We start from the raw sequence: 22,508 nt of genomic DNA on the forward strand, positions 1-22,508 counted from the left end.
AAATGCCCGGAGAAACTCGCAAAGTTCTTCAACTTGAAAGACTTGAACCGATCCATCTAACCAGGTGTGGGAAGCCTTTGTGAGCACTTGTTTGGGTATCGTTGAGCTAAGGAAATGCAATAAACTTGATCCAGTAAGTGCCTGTGCCTAGGCTTATATGAGTCAAAACAACCGAGTCTACGGAAGAAGGGTTGAGCAAACTCAGGTTACTAATCTATAAAGACCGGGCCAACCAATGTTGGACTCACACTCGGACCGAGCAGCGAAGGCTGGGTTTTGATGTGGCAGTGGGTGCAAGGCCATAGTGGTAATTTTGGTAGGTAGGCTGCTCTCTATCTCTCTAGTCAACCAATTGCGCGTCTCTCTTTAAAAAAAAAAAGACTCCGTGCGGACTGTAGAGCACGCGCGGTCTCTCTTTCTCTCTCTCTCTCTGAAGAAGAAGAAGATGATGATGATGATGGTCAGAGTGTTGTTCGGCGGGTTTCTGCTTTGCGGATGACGAGTGGTCGGAAGAGGGATGATGATTATGATGCACAGAGACGAGAGCCGCCGGAGGGCCGCCGGAAAGGATCCCGTCAACCTCTCTAGGGTCAACCCCGAGAGCAGCGGAGAGAGGGATGGCTTCGCCGACGACGTGTCGGAGCACGGCCCGCATCTCGCCTGGGACCACTGCAGGATCGACGACCGGTGGCTCGTCGAGCCTAACCTCCTCTACCTCGGCCCCAAGATCGGCGAGGGAGGCCACGCCAAGGTCTACGAGGGCCTGTGAGTCTGCTCTTCCCTCCCTCCAGTCCTCGCTTGCCCTAATCCTTCTTGGTTTCTTTAGAGTTTTATTATTGATTCTCTCGTCTCTTTTTTCTGCTTCCCCCTTTCATCTCCCTTTCTCTTATCGGTGGTTGTTTTCTTTTAGGTATAAGACGGCGAGCGTGGCCGTGAAGATCATACAGCCGGGCGGGACGGCCGCGGAATCGGCGAGGCGGAGGGAGCGGTTTCTGAGAGAGGTTGTGATGCTTTCACGGGTTCAGCATGACAACTTAGTCAGGGTATAAATTCGTTTGCTCTTTCCTTTATTTCGCTGTACGAATTGCTCCGTTTGTTGCAGGAGGAGCATCGGTTTCGGTTTGTGGTAATCGGAATTGGAATCTCTCGTTGGTTTCTTCATTTAATTGTAGCATTTGAAGCTTTGTTTATACACGGTTCTAGCTTAGAGACTGCATACGTGTTCAAGAAAAATTTCGGGATGTGATTCTTGTGTTTGTCAATTAAAGGTTGCTGCTACTTCCTCTTGTTCATATATATGAAACCAGAGCGATTTTCTGTAGCGTAGGGAATGGAGCTCTAGTTGTACAGAATTTTACCTTAGAGATTGCATACTTTCAACAATGATTATGGGTTTTGATGGTTGTGTTTGTCAATCAAAGCTATCTGCTGGTCTGTTCATATATATTAAATGGACGCAGTTTCTTCCCTTTCATATATGTCCTGCGTGATTGGAATTCCTGAGTCTTGGTGGTCTTGCTAAATTATGTAAAAGACTGGCCTGCTTGTGCTTATTGGGGGGAAGAAAATGGTCACCTGGTTTGGCTATTCTACTATAAAGATTGGTTGGATTTTTTGTGTGTTTTAATTCTTGATGAGTCCTGACTGTCATAGGCTATATCTGAAAAATCTTGTGACGGTTGTTTTTGCAATCTTCCTGTTGATAATAGTTTTTATTCATTCAAATGCATTTTTCAATCTTTCCCCTGTTTTCTCCTATGTTTTTGTTATTAATGCTATCGAGAATTCAGTTGAGCTCATGAAGGAAAAAACTGCCATCATATTCTAACATGGTTAAGATTTCTTTGAGAGCACCGGATTCCAAAGATTGGATTTCATGGTTCATGCATTCATGGTTCGTGCATCACCTTTTGATAGGTCGAGTGTTTGTGGTTCAGTGCATCTGGTATCTCATGCCAACTCCGTTTTTAAGTATGCGTTCAACATCCTTTCTGAATATCCAACCAAGGCATCGTCACATATTGGAAAGGGGTGTGCCAGATGAAGCCATGATTCCTAATTCATACTTTTAGTTTGCTGGAGGAGTTTCTTTTTTCTTTTTAAGGAGAGTAGACTTCTGGAAGAATTAGCTTTGCTAACTTAGGTTTGGATATTTGTTGAAAAAGAAATTTGGCATAGAAATACTGGTTCTTCCTTGGCGGCAGCGAAGCCAAGAAGAGACAAAGATCCATGATACTGGGCAGGATGGAGCTCCAGATTTGTGTGAATGCAGATAAATATTTGTCCACAACTTATTAGCACACGTGAATAAAGCATAACTGCATTGTTTTTACTAAAAGATGGGATATAGAGTACCCCTTGTGACAGTTTACCCACCGTCAGGTAGAGCAACAAAAGAATGGCATGGAAAGGATATTACTCTCTATTGAGTACTATTGTACTACATGGAAATTCCATGTATATATTCAGCAATATGTTGAAACTTTGCCAAGGGATGCTGGGTGATCACAATCCTAGGGCATTAAACTCCAGGATGTATTACATGAATACAGCTGCAGATGCATGGATATGGCCATGTTTTGTGAAGTTTCTGATATGACTACATTATAAAAAGATACAGGGCAGGAGTCAAAATGGAATAGCCGTGTGACCTAGACTCCAGGTCCAGGTATACAGGGATTGCCTGGCTCCTAAAAAATGTCCATGCAAGGGTGCATGTCAGAAAGAAACCTTGATAAAGTGGTGAACCGTGAAACTCTCTCCAGTCTGATCACTTTTCTCGCATTGCATGTGGTGCCAGAAGTCGGTACTTAAAAAATGTAGATGTGCAGCGGGAAGAGCAAATACCATTGTGTCAATAATTGTTATGTGATTGTGGTGGTAAACCAGTGGTTGAGCTATAGTTTCATCTCTTTGTTTTTGCTGTTTATCATTGAAGAAGCTTTTGCATCTTAGATTTCCAGCATGCCAGAGAATGCAGAAAAAGGTGAAATCCAATTATGGTTCCAAAAAAGGCTCTGTCATCTAGCAAAATGTCAAAGCATAGCCTAATCTTCAAGCAAGTAATGGAAGAGAAAGACAAATATGTGGATTCTATAGGCCACTATAATAGGCTGAATACATATGACACGGCTGCACCATTGTCCTATATGATGAAGATCAAGGTGAGAATGTCTAAAACAATCTGTTGCTGCAAGAGACCAAAATCAAGGTAAAAAAAACTTCAAAATCAAGTAGCATTAGAATGTAAGATTATATTGAGAAGATCATCACTAATCTCCCCTGCTATAGAATCATACACACGTTTACATACACACACATTGCCCCTATCGTCAAACTCTGTTTTCCAATCTTTTGATTGTAGCTAAACCAGCCCAATTCCAGGAACTCTACAGTGATCTCCTTGTCTTTGGGAGAGGTATGTTGTGACAAAAATAGTTCAATCTAGAAGTTCTGTATTGAGAGAATAGTTTTGGTTCCTTCTGTTGCCAATTTAGCAGGGGATAAACTTAACTCAGAACTTGTGGTTTTATGGGACATGGCAGTTTTAATGCTCTCAAATTCTGGGCAAAGAGCAACGATGAGTATGATGACCTAAAACAAGTATCAGGATCGTTCTGCCATCTAGGCCACTGCTCTCTAGAACCAGACCAAGAGGGGTAATTTGAATATCTGACCTGTTTATTAAGATATTGAGATCTTGAATATGTATTTCTTCTTGCTGTAAGGACCTAAGTTCCTTTTGGTGACTGGTGTTTCCTCCCTGTTAGTCTGATGATTGATTCCTCTCGAGTTCTCCTAAAGATAACATTTTCCACTTTAGGTTTTTCATTAAGTTCTATCTAGCATGAACCAGTTTTAACATTCTGGGAGCCCTATCAAACATATTTTTGATGGGTATGAGATGAGTGGACTGTCTTGGTTACATCAGCAATTTAATGCTTGCTAGAAAGTAAGTTGCTCTCCTATACCTTATATTTGATACTATGAGGAAGAGAATTTGAGATAAAAAATATTGGTTGCCATTTGTACACAGCTAAGTGAACACATGAACAAAGAAAACTAAACTTTCCTTTTATATAATAACAAACTGCATGGATGGCGACGGTAAGTTTTAAAATGTTGATACCAAAAATTTGTAACTAGAACACGTGATTATCTTTTAAATGCTGGCTAAAATGATAATTTTCCTGATTTTTTTTCTTTTTGTATGTTAGCCATTACCGATGTGTGAAAGGCAGAGAAAAAATATTTTAAGTATGATATAGTCCATGCCAATGTATTGTTATCAGTGTCTGATATCTTTGCTCTACATGGTGCAAAATATTAACCTAAGCTTTACTATTCTGGATAATGTGCAATTATTACCACAACCTTAGCATATGTTCGTTCTTCTTTTACCCCATATTCAGCAGGGCTCCAGATTTGTCACATTACCGTGCTTTCCTGTGGTATTTCCATCCATATATTTTTGTGCATTTCTGCAATTTATGTTTGTCAATGAAGTGTATCCATGGTTTTCATCTTTGTGAAAAAAGATGTGTTATAATTGAACCCTTGAAATATTTATTAAGAATAAAGCTTCAATGGAGACAAAATCTTCTTGTGTAAGTCACTTATCAATGGAAATATATCTTGAGCATGGAACTTTTTTTGGTTTTCTTGTAAACATTGATATGGTTGTTTGATGCTATGGTACTCTCTTCCTATCAGTTATTTTTTATTTACTGAGTTTCCTAAAGAAGGCAAGTTAACAGAGGGTCAGGGACTCCAATGTTGAATTTGGACTGCTGATTTTGTTCACTGTCTTTGAAACAGTTTATCGGTGCTTGTTTTGAGACAAACATGGTGATCGTGACAGAGCTTTTACTTGGCGGTTCACTTCGAAAATACTTGAGATCCTTGCGGCCGGGGTGCTTAGATTTACTTCTTTCAATCAGCTTTGCATTGGACATTGCTCGTGCAATGGAATGCTTGCACGCAAATGGGATCATTCACCGTGACCTGAAGCCTGGTACTAGATAAGTGAATTTTCATGTGTTTCTATGTTAGTCTTCCAATCCTTATGTTTAAAGATTTTCACCATGATATGCATCTGTGTGAGATATTTAAATGTGTGTGTGTGTGTGTGTTAAGATATCGTGGGTGAGTAGCTGTTTGCACTGTCTACGGCTGATGAACTTTGAGGTGGAGAAGTCATTCTGTCATTGAGTCTAACCTATAGATCATGGATGTGTAGAGCCTTTTTACACTCTCTGTAGCTGAAGCAGTTTGAGACAAAAAAGTGACCCTGTCAGTGCTAGTTTAACATACAAGCATCCATAGGAAAATTCCTGTGTAGTTAAAAGCATGTCTAGGCAACCTGCATCTGGGTGCTAGGTGAGCACCTGCCAGAGGTGCTTTAAAAGAAAGTATTAACTTTTTTAATGATGATGTTGGGAAAAGAATTGTCATGATTTAGTAAGTTCTTGTGCACTTTTTTTTTATAATTGTAAAATAAACATTAATTTAACTGTTGGGTTCTATGCTTGACACCTAGGTGTCACCTAATACTTTTGTCTAATTTTGCATAGTTTTTTTTTTCTTTTCTTTTGGGTTGGATACTCATCGCAAATGTAAAAACCAAACAAGAGCCATGGGAGCGACCGAAGTCAAGAGAATCTTTACTGCGAGACGAGCCGTTTATCATCATGATGGGTGTCAAGTGGAAGTGCAGTGATGTATGCAGCTGGAATCCTTGAATAGTTTGTGAGCCTTTGGTGAGTTTGTAACATGATCTGATGACATATTTCAACACAACCTTTTCTTGCCTGTTCTGGTTCCTACATCTGGGAGATGTATGATGGATGGGTGTCAGAAAAAACTAGGTATTTTTATTAGGATTGTGGGGAGCCAGCATGGAGGAACTGGTAGTTGTAATGAAATGGTGGTCTTCCACAAAAGCACGAGAAACCTTCAAAGAAGTGTTTATTGGATACACCTCAATCACAACCCATAAAAGGGTAAAAATGAAACACTAAAATAATAAATCTTTATTTCTTCACAAGAAATGCTTAAAAAGCATTGATTTACAATGAAGGAGGATGACCCCTATTTATACAAGAGGGAGAGGAGTGTAGAGCTCTCCTTGAGAGTCGTTGGACCTAGTCCAACGACTATATTCTAGTCAAGTCTTAGTTGGGACTTGACTAGATTATATTATCTAGTTCTAAATGAATTAGATAATAAATAAAATTAAAAGAGAAAGAAATGTAAAATAAAAAATATATATAATAATATAATAATAATAATATTATTATTATATATATTAAATATGTTACATTTTAACACTCTCCCTCAAACTCACGGTACAGAGAGCGAAAGTTTGTTTAAGAGGAAGTGAAATTTGGGAGCAACAAGAGGTTTGGTGAAGAAGTCTGCTAATTGACATTTTAATGTAACATATGGTAGATCAATGTTTTCATGTAGATATTCTTCTCTGACATAGTGTCAGTCCATCTCAATATGTTTGGTGCGATCATGAAATGTCCGGTTGCTGGTAATATAGATCGCACTTTTGTTGTTACAACACATTCTTAAAGCTTATGTTGTTTCAACTCCCATGTTAGCTAGTAGACGTCTGAGCTAAACAACTTTCATTGTCGTGGTCGTCATGATTCTATATTCAACTTCGGTGGAGGAGAGAGGGTCTTTCTGCTGTTTTTTGCACCTCCATAAAATTAAGGATTCATCTAAAAAAACACAAAAACCAGTAGTTGAGTGTCTATTATTGGGATCACCTCCCTAGTCAGCATTAGTATAGGCAATTAAATATAATGACAATGAAGCAGACAAGAAGAGGCCTCGTGAAAGAGAGGGCTTTAGGTATATAATAATATACAAAACTGCTCCCATGTGAACAGAGGTGGGAGCATGCTGAAACTGGCTAGCTGTGTATACAACGTGTGTTATATCTGGTCTAGTAATGGAAAGATAGGAAATTGCTTCGATAAACTGTCTATAAGGAGTGAGATCATCAAGAAGTTCTCCATCATCAATTCTCATTTTAATGTTAACAACTTCCGGAGTGTTCACTTTTGTAATTCCAGACCTGAAAACAATATTAAAGGCAAATTTAGATTGAGATATCAAATACCCATGAGGGGAATAAGTAACTTCAATGCCTAAGAAATATCTTAATAAACCTAAATCAGTCATTTCAAAATGAGTTTTAAGGAGCTTTTTTGATGTTTTCAACTCTCTGTTTGTGGCCTCCGGTGATGATCATGTCATCCACATAAAGAAGGAGAACAATAATCCAAGGTTTTAAAACCCAGTGACTCGGGACTCGACTCGTTCTTTATTGACTCGTGACTCGGCGGGTCAACTTGATGACTCGGACCTGGTTTTGTTAACTTTTGATATTAAAAGAAAAACAATATATAATTTGTCTCAAACCATGTTTTTCAGTAAACAAGAGATGATAAACTCATATACAGGCTCTATGATGCAGCAATATGGTGGGCTTGATGAAGATATTACTAGTAAGATGAGTTCAATTGATTAAATATTGACAAGCTAGTGGAGTGTTATGTGATGGACGAGCACTTTTATGATTGCAAGAATGTTTCCAAGATTGTTGTAATACCAACATTCTTACATGGTGCCCAGTGTTGAGAGAATTCCTGTTATAGAGATGTGTATAGTAGGATGAATGTATAAAATAACAAAGGACAAAAATGAATGTATTAGAAGACACTTAAGAGTACTGCCAATAACAGAAAAAGAAGGTTGTTGCTTAGGATGGTTTGAACATGTTCCACAGAGACTTGTCACAACATTAATGATACCATGTTAGTGGAAAAGCTAAGAAAGGAGGAAGACCATTGAAGATTTGGAGGGAGGTTGTGAAAAGATACATCAAAGGTTGCATTATGATAGATGTTGTAGCTCGTGATTGGAAGAAATGGAGAAACAAACCTCCTAAAGCCAATCTTCCAGTGGTACTCTATGCATAATATCTATTGTCGGCATGCATTTAATTCTCAAGTTTGCATTTCTAAGTTATCTTTTCAGACTAGTCATCTTATCTTATTCTTAATGCTTATACTAATGAGGGTCAGTTCTTTATATGATTTGAATCATCAAACTTAGTAAACTGGTCAGAGACTCAGAATGATGTACTTAGTTTTTCTTCCACAAGAATTACACAATTTTACAATCTAAATGTAGGAGATGCTATTGCTGAGGGGATTTGGTTATGCAAAATTGAAGATGATTGAGCAAAACTCCCATAATACCATTAGCTCAGTATCATTTTTTTATTCTGAAATACCCAAAAAATCAAATTTCAAACATCCCAGAACTCACCCGAGTCAGGCCCGAGCCTTGGCAAACCGAGTTTGCCTTGGGTTGACTCGTTGGAGGGCCGAGCCGAGTCACCGAGTTGACTCAGTGAGTTTTAAAACCTTGCAATAATCTGTACATCAAAATTCTTAATAAACAAAGCAGTGTTAGTAAAAAAAGATTGAAAACCAATATCAAGCATAACATGACTAAACCTGTCATAATAAGCTTTGGGTGCCTATTTAAGACTGTAAAGAACTTTTTCTAAACAAAGAGTTTTGCCCTTAGGGATACTAATACTAGGTGGGGCTTCCATGTACACTTCTTCAACTAGATTTTCATTGAGAAAGGCTTTTTTGACATCCATCTGAAATATGCGTCATTTTCTAATGGAAGCTAGGGCTATTAATGTTCTGATAGTGGTCATTCGAGCAATTGGGCCAAAAGTTTCTTCATAATCGATATCATACTCTTGGGCATACCCTTAAGCCACTAATCGAGCTTTATATATTTCAAGAGTTCATCACTCTTGGTTTTGACTTTGTAAACCCATTGAGAGCCTATAGGTTTCTTACCTAGAGGAATACAACAACAACAACAACAACTACGCCTTCATCCCAAAACAATTGGGGTCAGCGATATGAACCAAAAAAGAAATTCATTTTGGGTCTTCCACATGAATCCTTTTCCTCCAATCATTTCTATCCAACGCCATGTCCTCGGTGAGGTTCAAAGCATTCATATCCTTTCCTATCATCTCCATCCAAGTCTTCCTAGGCCTACCCCGACCTCTTTTAACTAATATATTTTTCCATTTCTCCAACCTTCTAACTGGAGCATCATTAGGCCTTCGCCGAATATGTCCAAACCACTGTAAACGATTCTCTCGCATCTTATTTTCAATGGGTGCAACACCTACCTTCTTACGTATCTCTTCGTTCCGAATCTTATCTTTTATTGTATTTCCACACATCCATCTAAGCATCCGCATCTCAGCTACACTCATTTTTTGAATATGATGTCTCTTGGCAGCCCAACATTACGTACCATATAGTAAAGCGGGTCTAATAGTCCTATAAAACTTTCCCTTCAACCGCAATGGCATTCTACGATCGCACAGCACTCCAGTAGCACTTTTCCATTTCATCCACCCAACCTTTATCCTATGATTTACATCTCCATCAATTTCTCCATACTTTTGAATGATGGATCCCAAATATTTGAAATAATCATTCACCGGTATATCTTGCTCACCAAGCTTCACTACACTCCCATCACTACTTCGTTGCTTACTAAACCGACATTCCATATATTCAGTCTTACTCTTACTCAACTTAAAACCTCTAGCTTCCAATGTCTGTCTCCATAATTCTAACTTAGCATTAACCCCAGCTCTAGACTCATCAATCAAAACAATATCATCAGCAAACAACATACACCACGGTACATTTTCTTGAATTGATCTCGTAAGCTCATCCATCACTATTGCAAATAGGAAAAGGCTTAAAGCAGATCCTTGATGTAACCCAACCGTTATCGGGAAATTGGTTGTCACCCCTCCACAAGTGCGGACATTGGTTACTACTCCTTCATACATATCTTTAATTATACTAATGTACTTGAGAGAAACACCTTTCTTCATCATTGTCCACCAGAGAACGTCCCTAGGTACTCTATCGTATGCCTTCTCTAAATCAATAAAAACCATATGCAAATCTTTGTTCCTCTCTCTATATCTTTCAATAAGTTGTCTAAGAAGATGTATAGCTTCCATAGTTGATCTTCCAGGCATAAAACCAAATTGAGGAATATCTTGAATAATTCAAGTGTTAGCCTTTTTTAATGCGTCCAACTCTGCCTTCATAGCTTCTACCCATTCTATATGATTTTTGGCTTGAAAATAAGATGATGGTTCTACGTATGATTGTATTAATGCGATAATTGCCCTTTATGTGGGTGAGAAAGATTTGTATGACACAAATTTTTTAGGAGGTCTAGAACTTCTGGATGACCTTCTAGGTGGTACTTCGAAATATTTTTCTAATGCACATAGAAGATTTGATTCTCTACGTCTTGAATATTGTTGACTAACGTCCCTATGAGTTTGATCTTCATTATCAACATTATGTTCAAAATCAATAGTATTTTGATCATTGTCAAAATCACATTTAAGATCACATTCATTAGATTTTGAAGTCAAATCCATTAAAAATGAATAGTCAGTGACTTCCTTGGGTTTTTCAAATTCAAAGAAACTTTCTTTTTTCAGAACAGATACATTTCTTAATACATATAATTCTTCATTTTGAAAATCAAAATACCTATAGCCTTTTTTATTATCAACATATCCTAAGAAGGCACAAGGAATCACACGGGGAGAGAGTTTGTTATTCTTGTTGGTGAAAACAAAACACTTGCATCCAAAGACTCTTAATCTAGAGTAATCAGGAGATAAGTTAATAAGTTTTTCAATTGGAGTTATATTTTTCAAAGAAGAACATGGCATTTGATTAATAAGATAGGTAGCAGTTAGGGCAACTTCTGCCCAAAATTCTTTTGGAACTTGATTTGCTATTAATAAAGTTCTAGTGGTTTCCATGCTATGTCACAAGGATTCTGTCAGGGCTGCGATTTTTTTTTTTTAAATTCTGCTGACAGCAGCTGTCTGTCAGCTGCTGACAGACAACTATCTATCAGCTGCTGACAGCAACTGTCAGCAGAAAAACCAGCGTCGGGGAACCCCCGACCCCCTATATATATATATTTACATTTTTGCCCCTGCCGCACCCCCGCACTCGGGTTTTTTGGAAGTGCCGAATCCCCGCACCCGCACCCATGTGATATAGTTTCCATGATGTGTCGATGTTTACGTTCGGCCAGATCAATTTTGTTGTGGTGTGTGTGGACAAGATCTTTGATGTGTGATGCCTTATAAGTTGAGATAGTCTTTGAATTCTTTGGACATAAATTCTCTCCCTCAATCAGTGCGAAAAATGGAAATATCATTTTGAAATTTATTTTTAACCATTTTATGAAAGGTTTGAAAGTGTGAAAAAACCTCATATTTATGCTTAAGGAAGTAAATTCAAATATGCCTAGAAAAGTCATCGACAAAAATTATATAATATTCATATCCACTTTTTGAAATGACTGGTGCAGGACCCCAAACATTCGAATGTATTAATTCAAGTGGTCTAGGGAAAACAAAAGTTCTATCATGAAATGATAATCTTTTCATTTTGCCAAGGATACAATTTTTAAACTTTTAGAGTTACAAAATTTCTCTAAACTTGAAAAATGTTGGATTTTACACATATGAGGATGACAAAGTCTTTTGTGCCACAAATCCAACTCTAGTTTCTGAACATCATAATAGAAAACATTCTTAGGCAATTCAAAAAAATTCATTTAATAGAGTCCTCATTCTCTATGGCCTTCTCCAATCTGCTTTCCTGACTAACGATCTTGTACCCAACAACCATGAGAAGAGAAAGAGATATTACACTCATAATCAGATATTTGAGAAACAGATAAAAGATTTAGATTTAGTTTAGGAATATATCTAACTTCTGGAATAAAAAAATTTGTTTTATGAAATTTTTCAAAATTCACTATTCCTTCTATTTTAAGAGATGTACCATCAGTTGTGAAAACTTTTAACACACTTGAGTTATTTTTAAGACATTCGGATAAGCTTTTGATATTTGGGGTCATATAAAAAAACACCAGAGTCAACGAGCCAAAGAAAGTTATCGAGATCGGAAAATGATGAAACAACTATGTGATGTGCGCTTCTATCATGAAGCACCATCAGTGGCGGGTACGTTCAACCTAAGAGAATACCCTTTGCCTCATGTTCTAACCTTTCCACAATAATTGATCTGGAAATAGTTAAAACTTTGTTTTGCACTTGTAATAATGTGGGTTTATTTGGTGAACTAGTAGGAGTTTCAAGTTCAAAATGAAGAATTTAAGACTTGACATAAGAATGAAACTACTATCACTGTCTTAAAAGACGTATGATGTTTGAGGAGATCCTTCAGAGGGAAATATCTGTAATTGTTGGGGATTATGTTGCCTTTAAATGGGAGGTGGCTGGTTTAAATCCCATTTTCTTTTCTTTCAGATTAATCAAAAGAGGTGGAACCAGAAAAATGTAGTGCAGCTTCATCATGATTTATTCTAATTGCTCTTGATCTCTACTATAGAAATATCCGAAAGGGTCCAAAATATTATCATGAATATTCTGCATTAACTACAGAAAGCATCATGGGATGGTTATAAAGAGTTTCGGCTTTTGAAAAACATTTAGCTGAGAGATGGGGAAAGCTCAAAGAACTGTTTCTCCAGACATCTCAGTCAAGTAATTATCTGAATACCTTGCTGATATCACTATATTCCATTATGTAAGCTTAGTCAAAATGAAATGTGTCTCATGAGAAGGGTGAGGGTCTCACTTCTCCACAAAAGATAAAGTTTGATCAGGCATTTGTATGATTGGCCTACAGTATGCTGGTGTATAATATTGAAAACTTTCCTCCCAACTTTTTTCCAATGAGACCAAGACTTCAGCTCCAGCCTTTGACCTGGACAAAGCCACCACGTTTCATGGGACCTTGAAGCCAAGGTAAATGCTGATTACAGTTTTTCCTATTGCATTTCAGGTAAAATGAGTCTGCATCTTTATGGTTTGTGGGAGGGTGTGTTCAGTCATGGATGATACTGACAAAAAATAAAGTTTGAATTGTCAAGGTATGGATGAGTCTGAGATTAAAAAACAAGAGAATTTGGACGGGGGAGAGAAGGCAGCAATTGGGATAAGAGACTAATCAAGCTTTCATTAAATGGGCTAAGTTGATGTGGGATTGATCAAAGACATACGGGGCAAGAGAGACGAAATGGTAGTGCAAGCATTCGAGATAGACGAAATGGTAGTGCAAGAGAATGCTTGTAGTATCACACGATGTGGAGAAGGGACCATGTGGTGGAAGGGCAAGATAATTGGTCTATTGCATGGTTAATGTCAGGGTTCTATGTTGGGGAGAGTAGTAGACCTTGGTGGTGATCATTTGTCCACCTGGTAGAAGGATGTCACTGAGGTGGGAAACATGGGCATCTTGCCTTTGAAACATTATCCTACATATTGCTATAAATCGCATATGATGCCATGGTTTGAGTCTGACCTAAAAGATTCTGCTGCATAAACCAAATATAGCAGGTGCTGTGTTTGTCTCAAAGATCTCAAGTCATGTTGTTGGGGACCTGGGGTTATAGTTCCTATTGTCACTTTGTTTAATGTTCCAGTTGTGAAGGATTTAAAAACCTTTGTATGTTTCTGCTTAACTGGTATATTTACATTCATTGTCTGCTTTACGTTCCTTTCCTTGTCTGTTAGTTGTGCTTGTAGGACTGTTCTTGTTTCACCTTTTTTTTTTCACCTCCAACCTGACATCTGATTCCGATTTGCTTCAGATAATCTACTTCTGACCCAGGACCAGAAAAAGGTCAAGCTGGCTGACTTTGGATTGGCGAGAGAAGAGACATTGACTGAAATGATGACTGCTGAAACTGGTACATACCGATGGATGGCTCCTGAGGTACCTCTTGTCTTGTTGGAGCATTTTTCTCTTTCATCATACACAATGCTTAGTTGCCTTAGATTCGTCTTTGCAGCTGTACAGCACTGTCACACTTCGTCGAGGGGATAAGAAGCATTATGATCATAAGGTTGATGTATATAGTTTCTCTATAGTTTTGTGGGAATTGCTAACCAATCGCTCACCCTTTGAGGGTATGTCCAACCTTCAGGCTGCATATGCTGCAGCATTCAAGGTGCTGTTCTCCCCAGTTCCTAGTCATTGTTTTGTTTGTTTGTTTGACATCATTATTGATTTTCAACTCTTGATTTTTCTGTAGAAAGTCAGGCCCGATGTCGAAAACCTCCCAAAAGAACTTGTTGCCATCTTGGAGTGCTGTTGGGCAGAGGATCCGAACAGTCGCCCAGAGTTTCATCAGATCATCCAGATGCTATGTAACTTCCGCTCAACTCTCCCTCCTTTGGAGACCACCCCTCCAATGCCTCCACCCGTCATGGAGCTTGGGCAGAGCAGTTATGTGCCTACGGACTCCCCTGGTACGCGCCATCTGATGGACAAATCACAAGAGAACGATAGCATTCAGAGGCCCTCTCGGTTTTTTGGGTGCTTTAATGAGTGTTTTTCGTAGCTAGCAGGGGACCCTGAAGGTTCCAAATTTTTTTGTTACAGCCAAATTTTGCCTGGATGAACTGCCGAAAGTATATGGTTTCACAGTTGTTGAGTCAGGTACTGGTTGTGCTTGCTACTGAACAAGATCCAGAGAAAGCATTGGGCCGTCTTCGGTGAATATAATTACACCACAGTGTACAGAGGAGAAAGTGAGACTAAAGATGATTCTTTTTTAAGTTAAGAAAAAGCTTGATCGAGGGATACAAGTCCAGTTGTCATGGTTGAAGCTTTAACATGGTATCATGCTTTAGCCTCTCTGATTTTGCTGTTACATATGTAATGACCAGACTTTGTCACCCATAAAAGAAAAAGAGGGGAAAGAAAGCAGGTAAATTCACTAAAAGCAAACATGCTATCTTATTGCCTGATATTCTCCCAAGCAAGCCCAGTCTCAGAGGCAACAATGCGCAGCCGAGGTTCGGCTGAGAATAAAAAACTAGTCCTTTTGATTTTGGTTGTGCTTACTGATGTGCAGCTTGGCCATATGATAGGTAATGGTCTTGACTCTTGATAATGAGCTGGGATTTAAGCCCCTTTGTTTTCATTGATTTAACATTAGTTGCACTATTTACAAATAACGTCCGACATATTCGGGTGCAATGTGGAGGTTTGTCCTTTCTGGATATGATATCTGTATCCTATTCACAAAAGCAATAGTACTTTGCCTAGATGTTATCTGCAGCTCTGATATGATTTTGTAAGTGCCTATTTCCCATCTAAAGGCAATGAAATGATTTGTCCACAATTGTAGGGTAGAAACAGATCTTTTAGTTTCCTGGTCTTCAATCACCCTTCCTAATTCGCAAAAGGGAATCATCCAAAGGAGGCCATAGGCCCATCTATCTGCATTTTTAGTTGATCTGTGCCATGGATTGATTTGAAGCACTGCTGTTGCGTCTTGTGGGCTCTTTTGCCATTGTTTAAAATGTTGAAAATGTGATTGAATTTTTTCTTTATTCTGGCTCTTGTTATATATATATATATATCATGTCCCATCTGCATGTGATGTGGTGGGCCCAGCTATATTCATGCTTCCAACTATTCAGGGTCAACTGGCCCGTTCATCCAAGCGACATGTACATGGAGCAGGGATCCAGAGAGCCAGAGAGCGGTTAAGTGACATGGCTATTTGACACAGGCAATTTTATGTGGGGCCTGCACTATGTAGCTGTGGACTCTATACTTATACTGTGATGTGATTGGCTAGTGTCACGTACCCATGGCACTTGGCCAGTCCTTTGATCTCAACTCCATGTGCATGACTTAAAAAAAAAAACAGGAGTGCTCAGTTTTAGGGGTGTCAACGGGTCCGGTGATAAATAAGAAGACTCAATTAAGACCTGGGTCTGGATCTGAAGGTCCAGGTATTGTTTGTGAAATTTTATACCATACCTGTTTTATTTTTCACTTTGCCAGTGGCTACCAAAATTGAAAAACATTGTGGAGGTGCTAGATAAGTCTGTTCCTCTCTGTCCGTATGGCAGCTGTAAAGAAAGATGGCTTCACCTTATCGAAGATGGTGTCAGTGAGAGCTCCCCCTCGCCATTGACCTTCTTTTGTAGACAGAAGAAACCATTGAGTGGAAACAAGACCAGACTTGCGTAGCAGTACTTGTTGGGATCTGGGGCAGCAAAATCAACTCCGGAGTTATAAAAGAGAGAAGAAGAGGAGAATGAATATCGACTTTGAGGTTTGCTTCGAAGGCCTCTCTCTTTACAGAGTTACATTTCTCTGTGTCTTAGTTTTAGGGGCAGAGTCCCTTGTATTTATAGCCTTCTGTTTCTCTCTCTTGACTCAACATTTAGTTGAGAGAATCACGGTGAGTCCGAGGATTTTGATAAAGATAAAATATGAATTTTGAAATGCTTTGTAAAACTGACTCTACTTATCCATGAGCATGCTTACTTATGGATAAGCATAACGTGCAGCACATACCAACATCTTTCACTTGGACATGAGACTGCTCAGTTTGCTTCCACTAGTGTGGGCTTTCTTGAACTGATTACGGATTTTTTTATTAAGGATTTTCTTCGTAATCATACATATCTCAATCCCATACGAGCAACATGCTTGGTAAACAAGTCTTTTGAAATGTCCTTAGTTAAAGGATCAACTATCATATCTAATGTATGAATGTAGTCCACAAATATTTTATTATTTTCAATCATATCGTGTATGTAGTGGTATTTTACCATTATATGCTTGCTCTTGGAATAATCAACTCCACTTTTTATTAGAGCAATGACAGCTTGATTATCACAGTATATTTGTACAGGTTCATATAATAGATCTGTCTTTAAGTCTTTAATGAACCTATTGATCCATATTACAAATATCATGGTTGCATTACACGCGATATACTCAGCCTCTTGAGTATGTTGAGCCACACAACCTTGTTTCTTACAGCACCAAACAACTCCTCCTCCTCCAAAGTGAAAGATGTAGCCAGAAGTAGATTTATTGTCATCTTTGTACCCTGCAAAGTCAGCATCAGAGTATCAAATCAAATCAAATCAAGGTTGTCTGCTTGAAAGCTCAGTTACAAGCCTTTTAAGTATCAGAATATTCTTTTAATAGTTTGCCAGTGAGGTCATCCTGGATTACTTTGATATCTGCTAACAAGACCTACAACAAAGCTTATGCCAGGTCTTGTATATAGTATCACATACATTAGGCTTCCAATAGCCTGAGCATAAGGAATTTCAAGATTTTGTTGGCCCTCACCTGGGCAATCATTTTTACTTAAATTTACTCCTTTTGCAACTGGAGTCCTAATGAGTTTGAAGTCATGCATTCTATATCTTTTTAGAATATAATCAATGTATCTTTCTTGACTTAGACAAAGAGTTCTTGAATCTCTATTTCGGGTGATTTTAATTCCAAGATATAGGAAGCATCACCCATATCTTTCATTTCAAAGTTTGTGTATAATCATTTGTTTGTGTTGACTATCTTTTCATTATCATTATCAGTCAACAGAATATCATCAACATATAATGACAGAATACATAATAGACTCTCACTTTTTTACACATATATACAATGATCTAATTGATTTGGTTTGTATCTGATCTTTGTTATGTCCTTATGAAAAGCCAAATACCATTGTCTTGGTGATTACTTTAACCCGTATAAGGATTTTTTCAACTTGTACACTTTATCATTATTTGTCACATAACCTTCTAGCTGAGTCATATATATATATATATATATATATATATATATATATATATATATATATATATATATATATATAAACTTCTTTTAAGTCACCATTTAGGAAGGCAGTCTTTACATTCATCTGCCATATGTCCAGATCATAATGTGCAGCTATGGATAATATTATCCTGATGAACGTAAATTTAGCAACTGACGAATAGGTTTTCGTATAATCAATCCCTTTCTTTTTGGAAAAAACCTTTCGCAACCAGTCTTGCTTTAAATTTATCTATTGATTCATCAACTTTATATTTTTTTCTTAAGAACCCATTTACAACCAACTGGTTTCGTTCCTTTAGGAAGATCAGTTAAATCCTAGACTTGGTTCTTTTCGATGGATTCAATTTCTTCATCTATAGCTTTTTTCCATTTTGATGCCTCTTTCAAATTAATTTCATCAGCATATGAGAGATTATGAGTCATCTCATTAAGGTCTACAGAGTAGCAGAGTTCCTCACACAAATACACATAATAGTCATCCAAGTAGGATGAAAGAGCTCTAGACCTTTTATGACCACTTAGTCCTTGAGAGGTAGATGGTTCAGAATCATCAGTTGATTCATTGCCTAACTGTTCCACAGTTGGTTCATTACTTAATTGTCCATCCTGATCATCAGGATCATCTAGCAAATTAAATGGATCCTCAATTGGATCATTGGATTCGTTGTTGAGGTTTTCAGAAACTCAATATCTCTACCCTCAATCAATCTTAGTCTTTGGTGATACAATCTGTAACCTTTTGATCCTTTTGGATAACCAATAATGATACATTTTGCTGATCTGTTATCCAATTTATCCATAGTTGGATCTAAGGTTTTTACATGAGCTACAGATCCCCATCTCCTAAGATGATTTAGATATGGTTTCATACCAGTCCATCTTTCATATGGAGTTGTTGGGACAATCATACATGGCACTCTATTTAAGGTATACATAGCTGTATTTACAGCTTCACCCCTAAAAACTTTGTGCTGACTTGCCATTTTATACTAGAATATATTTATTTTATTTTATTATATATCTATTTTATTTATGGCAAGTCAGCACAAAGAGACAAATAAACAAAATAAAAGATTACGTCAGTCTATACTGAGAACATGCTTCTAATTGTAAATAGACCTATTTTTGAGTCTTAAATGGAATTTCAAAAAAGTCAAATGTTTTAAATTAAAAGAAACAAAGTTATTTAAAAATTAAAATAGTTTTTGGTACTGAAAAAAAATACTATTATTTCTGACAAATTTCCAGAAATTTCAAAGTCGCAAACCTGTTTTTGCAAATTAAAAAAAAAAGGTATGCGAGGTAAAAATAAAACCCGTTTAACCCTATTTTTGAAATATGCAGAAATTTCAGGGGCATCAGGGTCTTTTTACCCCTCAGGCTATATAAGCCTTGAACCTTTCGAAACAGGTTATTTTTTTTTTGGATTTTTCTCTCTCTTCTTCGGCGAAGCTCCAGAGTGGTCGGAGGCGATCAGGGTGTTTTCTGGTTGTTCTTCGGTGGTGATGACCCGACTCTCTGGTTGGGTTTTCTCCTCTCGTTGCGGGCTCCTTTTGTGTGCAAACCCATAGTCGTTCCACTGGTGGAGCTTCCAGAAATGATCAGAAATTGATTTTCTGGCTGTTCACTGGCGGCGATGGCTCAACCCAGTGTTTGGGTTTGCTTCTCTTGACGCAGACTTTCCCTGCGCACAAGCCCGAGGCCAAACAGTGGCCCAAAACAGGTTTTCCTGGTAACTTAGGGTTTTGCCCTTTCTGACTTTCTATTTTATGGTTCTGTATTCTGGTGAATGAGCTTTTTTTTTTCAGAAAGGGAGCAACAGAAAAATGTTGGAGGGCTTCTGTCCCTACTTGCTCGGTGTTGTCGAAAAAAATGGCAGTCGACCGATTATATATATATATATATATATATATATATATATATATATATATATATATATATATATATGTATTCGACGACAGAAAAAACTGTTTGTTTTTCTTTCTTTCTCGGTTTGTCTTTCTGTTTTTTCCCTTTTTTTATTTTGGTTCGCAGAGACGAATAAAACAAAAAAAGATCGCCTCTTTCATGAAGAAGTCGAGCCTCTGTTTGCCCTTTTGGGTTTTCAGAGACAGGGAGAAGAAACACTTCTTTCGTGAAGAAGCTGAGCCTCTGTTTGCTTTTTTGGGTTTTCAGAGACAAAAAACGTAGAGAAGCAGACTTACCTGTTTAACACTTTTCTTTTTCCAGGAGGTTGAAGGCAGCACAACTTGGGGAGCATCTTCAAACCTTGGCTCTGATACCACTGTTGGGATCTGGGACAACGAAAGCAACTCCAGAAGTAGCAACAACAGTTTGAAGTTCCCGAGTTATAGAAGAGAGAAGAAAATGGGAAGAGGAAAATAAATATCGACTTTGAGGTTTGCTTCGAAGGCCTCTCTTTACAGAGTTAGATTTCTCTGTGTGTTAGTTTTAGGGGCCAAGTCCCTTGTATTTATAGCCTTCAGTTCCCCTCTCTCGACTCAACAATTAGTTGAGAGAATCATGGTGAGTCCAAGGATTTTGATAAAGATAAAATATGAATTTTGAAATGCTTTGTAAAACTGACTCTGCTTATCCATGAGCAGGCCTACTCATGGATAAGTATAACGTGCAGCACATGGCCACAACACACCAGCAGTACTAGCCTCATATAGAGTCGTGACCCTATGAGTGCATGAGAAGAAGCGTAGGCCACCCTTTTTTCTTTTCCTCCCCAATCCTTATTTGGCTACTAACTCAATATGACAGTGGGTGTATAGCTCAGTTGGTAGGGCATTTGGCTTTTAACCTAATGGTAGCAGGTTCAAATCTTGCTATACTTTGCACATGAACATTTTCAGGATTTTCTCTCCTTTTTTTAGCATTTTCATATCCATAGCTTTACATAATCATGGAAGGAGTGCTCGTAGGATTTCCTGCCCAAGTGAATGTACAAATGTCTATAATCAGTTCTGAATGTAAATGAATCTTTTGAATTTTTTTTTAGAAATGTGCAAAAGTTTCCAGAGAAGTCTTATAGGGCACTTTGTGCAACTATTGTTGTAATGGAGCTCCCAAGTTCCTAGGCAAGAAAGAATGAAAATGATGGCATGAATGTGTTGTTGCTTAGAAGGCCATAATAGCCTGATGGCTTATGAAAGCTCTGCAAACGAATGTTGTGAGTATCGATATCGGCCCTGAATCGTTTGGCCAATGATTCAGCTGTAAAATTTACGTGTCGATCAGAATGTGGCAAGTGCTAAAATCATTAAAATAATATTTTAAATTATTTAAAATTTATTTTTTTGTATTTTTTACATTTATTAAAAAATAACCGATTCAGGGGTGATGTGTCGATTTTCTACTGATACAATACGTATAGGCCAATATGCATCGATACAACATTAATGCAAATATCTAAGTGTTCCCAAAATAGTCAAACTACTTAGAAATTCTCAAGATTGAATAGAAATTAGTTCAAAACTGGTGCATTGGCATGAAAAGAAAAAGTCATAGTTGATCATATTAGTTCCATGAGCCTGGAGAAACAAAATCTTTCAAGGGTGCATTTGATTGCCCTAGAGATCCCTGGATCTCGTGACTCAAGGTTGGAATGTAACTTGTATTCATAAGTTGGCTAAATGACACTTACGGATGCGACACAGAGGCGGAACATAGACTCACTATGGGGCAATATAAAGTGGGGCAATCTTGGAGAGTGGGCCTTCGAAGGGAGCTCTACCTACCAACGAGTTCATCTCTATAAGAGTTATGGGCGTTGACTCCTCACGCATTTGAGGAACCCAAAAAACACTTAAGAAACCATAAAAATTTCAAGAGGTTCCCCCTAACCATGGGGGGCATCATGGGCACACATTGGCACAAATCTTGTTGGACCATGTCTCACCCTAAGCTATTTACAAGGTCACCATGGCCTATTGGGCCACGCAGGGTTTTAGGTAAAGGTTATACAGGGCTAAAAAATAAAAAAGAGGACCTAGCTATGCCACAACATGCACGTGCCATGGTTGCACATGCAGGGCACGACAGTAGTACAACAGGCTGAGCCAGTGCAACTAGATCTTTGCGGCTGAGGCAGTTTCTCTGAGTAAAATCATAAATAAAAAGATTCAATCTTGAGCTTTCAGCTTGACACAGGACTCCACTGACCATATTGGAATTTTTTTTGTATAACCATTTACTGTATCATTTTACTATATTACTTTACAGTTTGTTTCATGCATGCATATCGGGAAGGTTTATCCATCTTCCCAATTAGTTACACTTATATGTAGGGATTGTTCGCTTCAATTAAGAAGACCATGATAAGGGGTTATCATGAATGATGAGATCATGATACAGAGTTATCGTGAATGCTGAATTTGTATTTATTTGAGTTAGCTACTTCAACGAGAGCATCATCATCATTTTCTCTCATTTACATTGTCTTTCATGATATTAGAGCATAAAATCTAACCTTGCTCTCATCTGCCTCTCAATCTGATTGAATCTGTCATCTCGTTCTCCGTCATCTTGTTCGACTTTACCATGACCTGGGAAATTCTACTTGTCTGCATCATGACCTGTTACAGTCTCTGCCTCTCAACCTATCGCATCACCTGCCATTGAAATTGATGTAATAGTTAAGTAGTTATTTTTCTCGTACTTTTCTATTTTTGGCAATAAAGCATAGTTTAG

The 22,508-nt window shown here is 38.0% G+C and overlaps 1 protein-coding gene and 1 non-coding gene across 3 annotated transcripts; both read left to right on the forward strand.

Moving 5' to 3' along the window:
- Window positions 1-400: 400 nt before the first annotated feature.
- On the forward strand, window positions 401-14,959 carry LOC149838959 (serine/threonine-protein kinase STY13-like). 2 transcript variants are annotated; one of them, XM_090006898.1, is made up of 7 exons: window positions 401-765; window positions 911-1,043; window positions 4,819-5,014; window positions 13,798-13,922; window positions 13,999-14,157; window positions 14,242-14,458; window positions 14,592-14,959. In XM_090006898.1, the coding sequence occupies exons 1-7, from the start codon at window positions 518-520 to the stop codon at window positions 14,669-14,671; spliced, it is 1,158 nt and encodes a 385-aa protein (XP_089863024.1). In that variant the 5' UTR covers window positions 401-517; the 3' UTR covers window positions 14,672-14,959. The 2 variants fall into 2 exon arrangements, with proteins under 2 accessions (XP_089863024.1, XP_089863023.1); XM_090006897.1 differs by having other exon boundaries at window positions 14,242-14,959.
- Window positions 14,960-20,580: 5,621 nt separating this feature from the next.
- Window positions 20,581-20,653, forward strand: TRNAK-UUU (transfer RNA lysine (anticodon UUU)). Its single transcript has one exon. It is a non-coding gene; the product is annotated as a tRNA-Lys (tRNA).
- The last annotated feature ends 1,855 nt before the right edge of the window (window positions 20,654-22,508 follow it).

The sequence above is a fragment of the Nuphar pumila genome, chromosome 5 (genome assembly GCF_984573655.1).
Source record: "Nuphar pumila chromosome 5, dmNupPumi1.hap1.1, whole genome shotgun sequence".
Taxonomy (NCBI): domain Eukaryota; kingdom Viridiplantae; phylum Streptophyta; class Magnoliopsida; order Nymphaeales; family Nymphaeaceae; genus Nuphar; species Nuphar pumila.

What these genes read in the sequence shown, in the direction of transcription:
- LOC149838959 (XM_090006897.1), top strand. Translation starts at nt 518, where the DNA reads ATGATGATTATGATGCACAGAGACGAGAGCCGCCGGAGGGCCGCCGGA. An exon ending in GCCAAGGTCTACGAGGGCCT is followed by an intron (nt 766 to 910) that starts GTGAGTCTGCTC and finishes GTTTTCTTTTAG; the next exon opens with GTATAAGACGGCGAGCGTGG. An exon ending in ACCGATGGATGGCTCCTGAG is followed by an intron (nt 13,923 to 13,998) that starts GTACCTCTTGTC and finishes TCGTCTTTGCAG; the next exon opens with CTGTACAGCACTGTCACACT.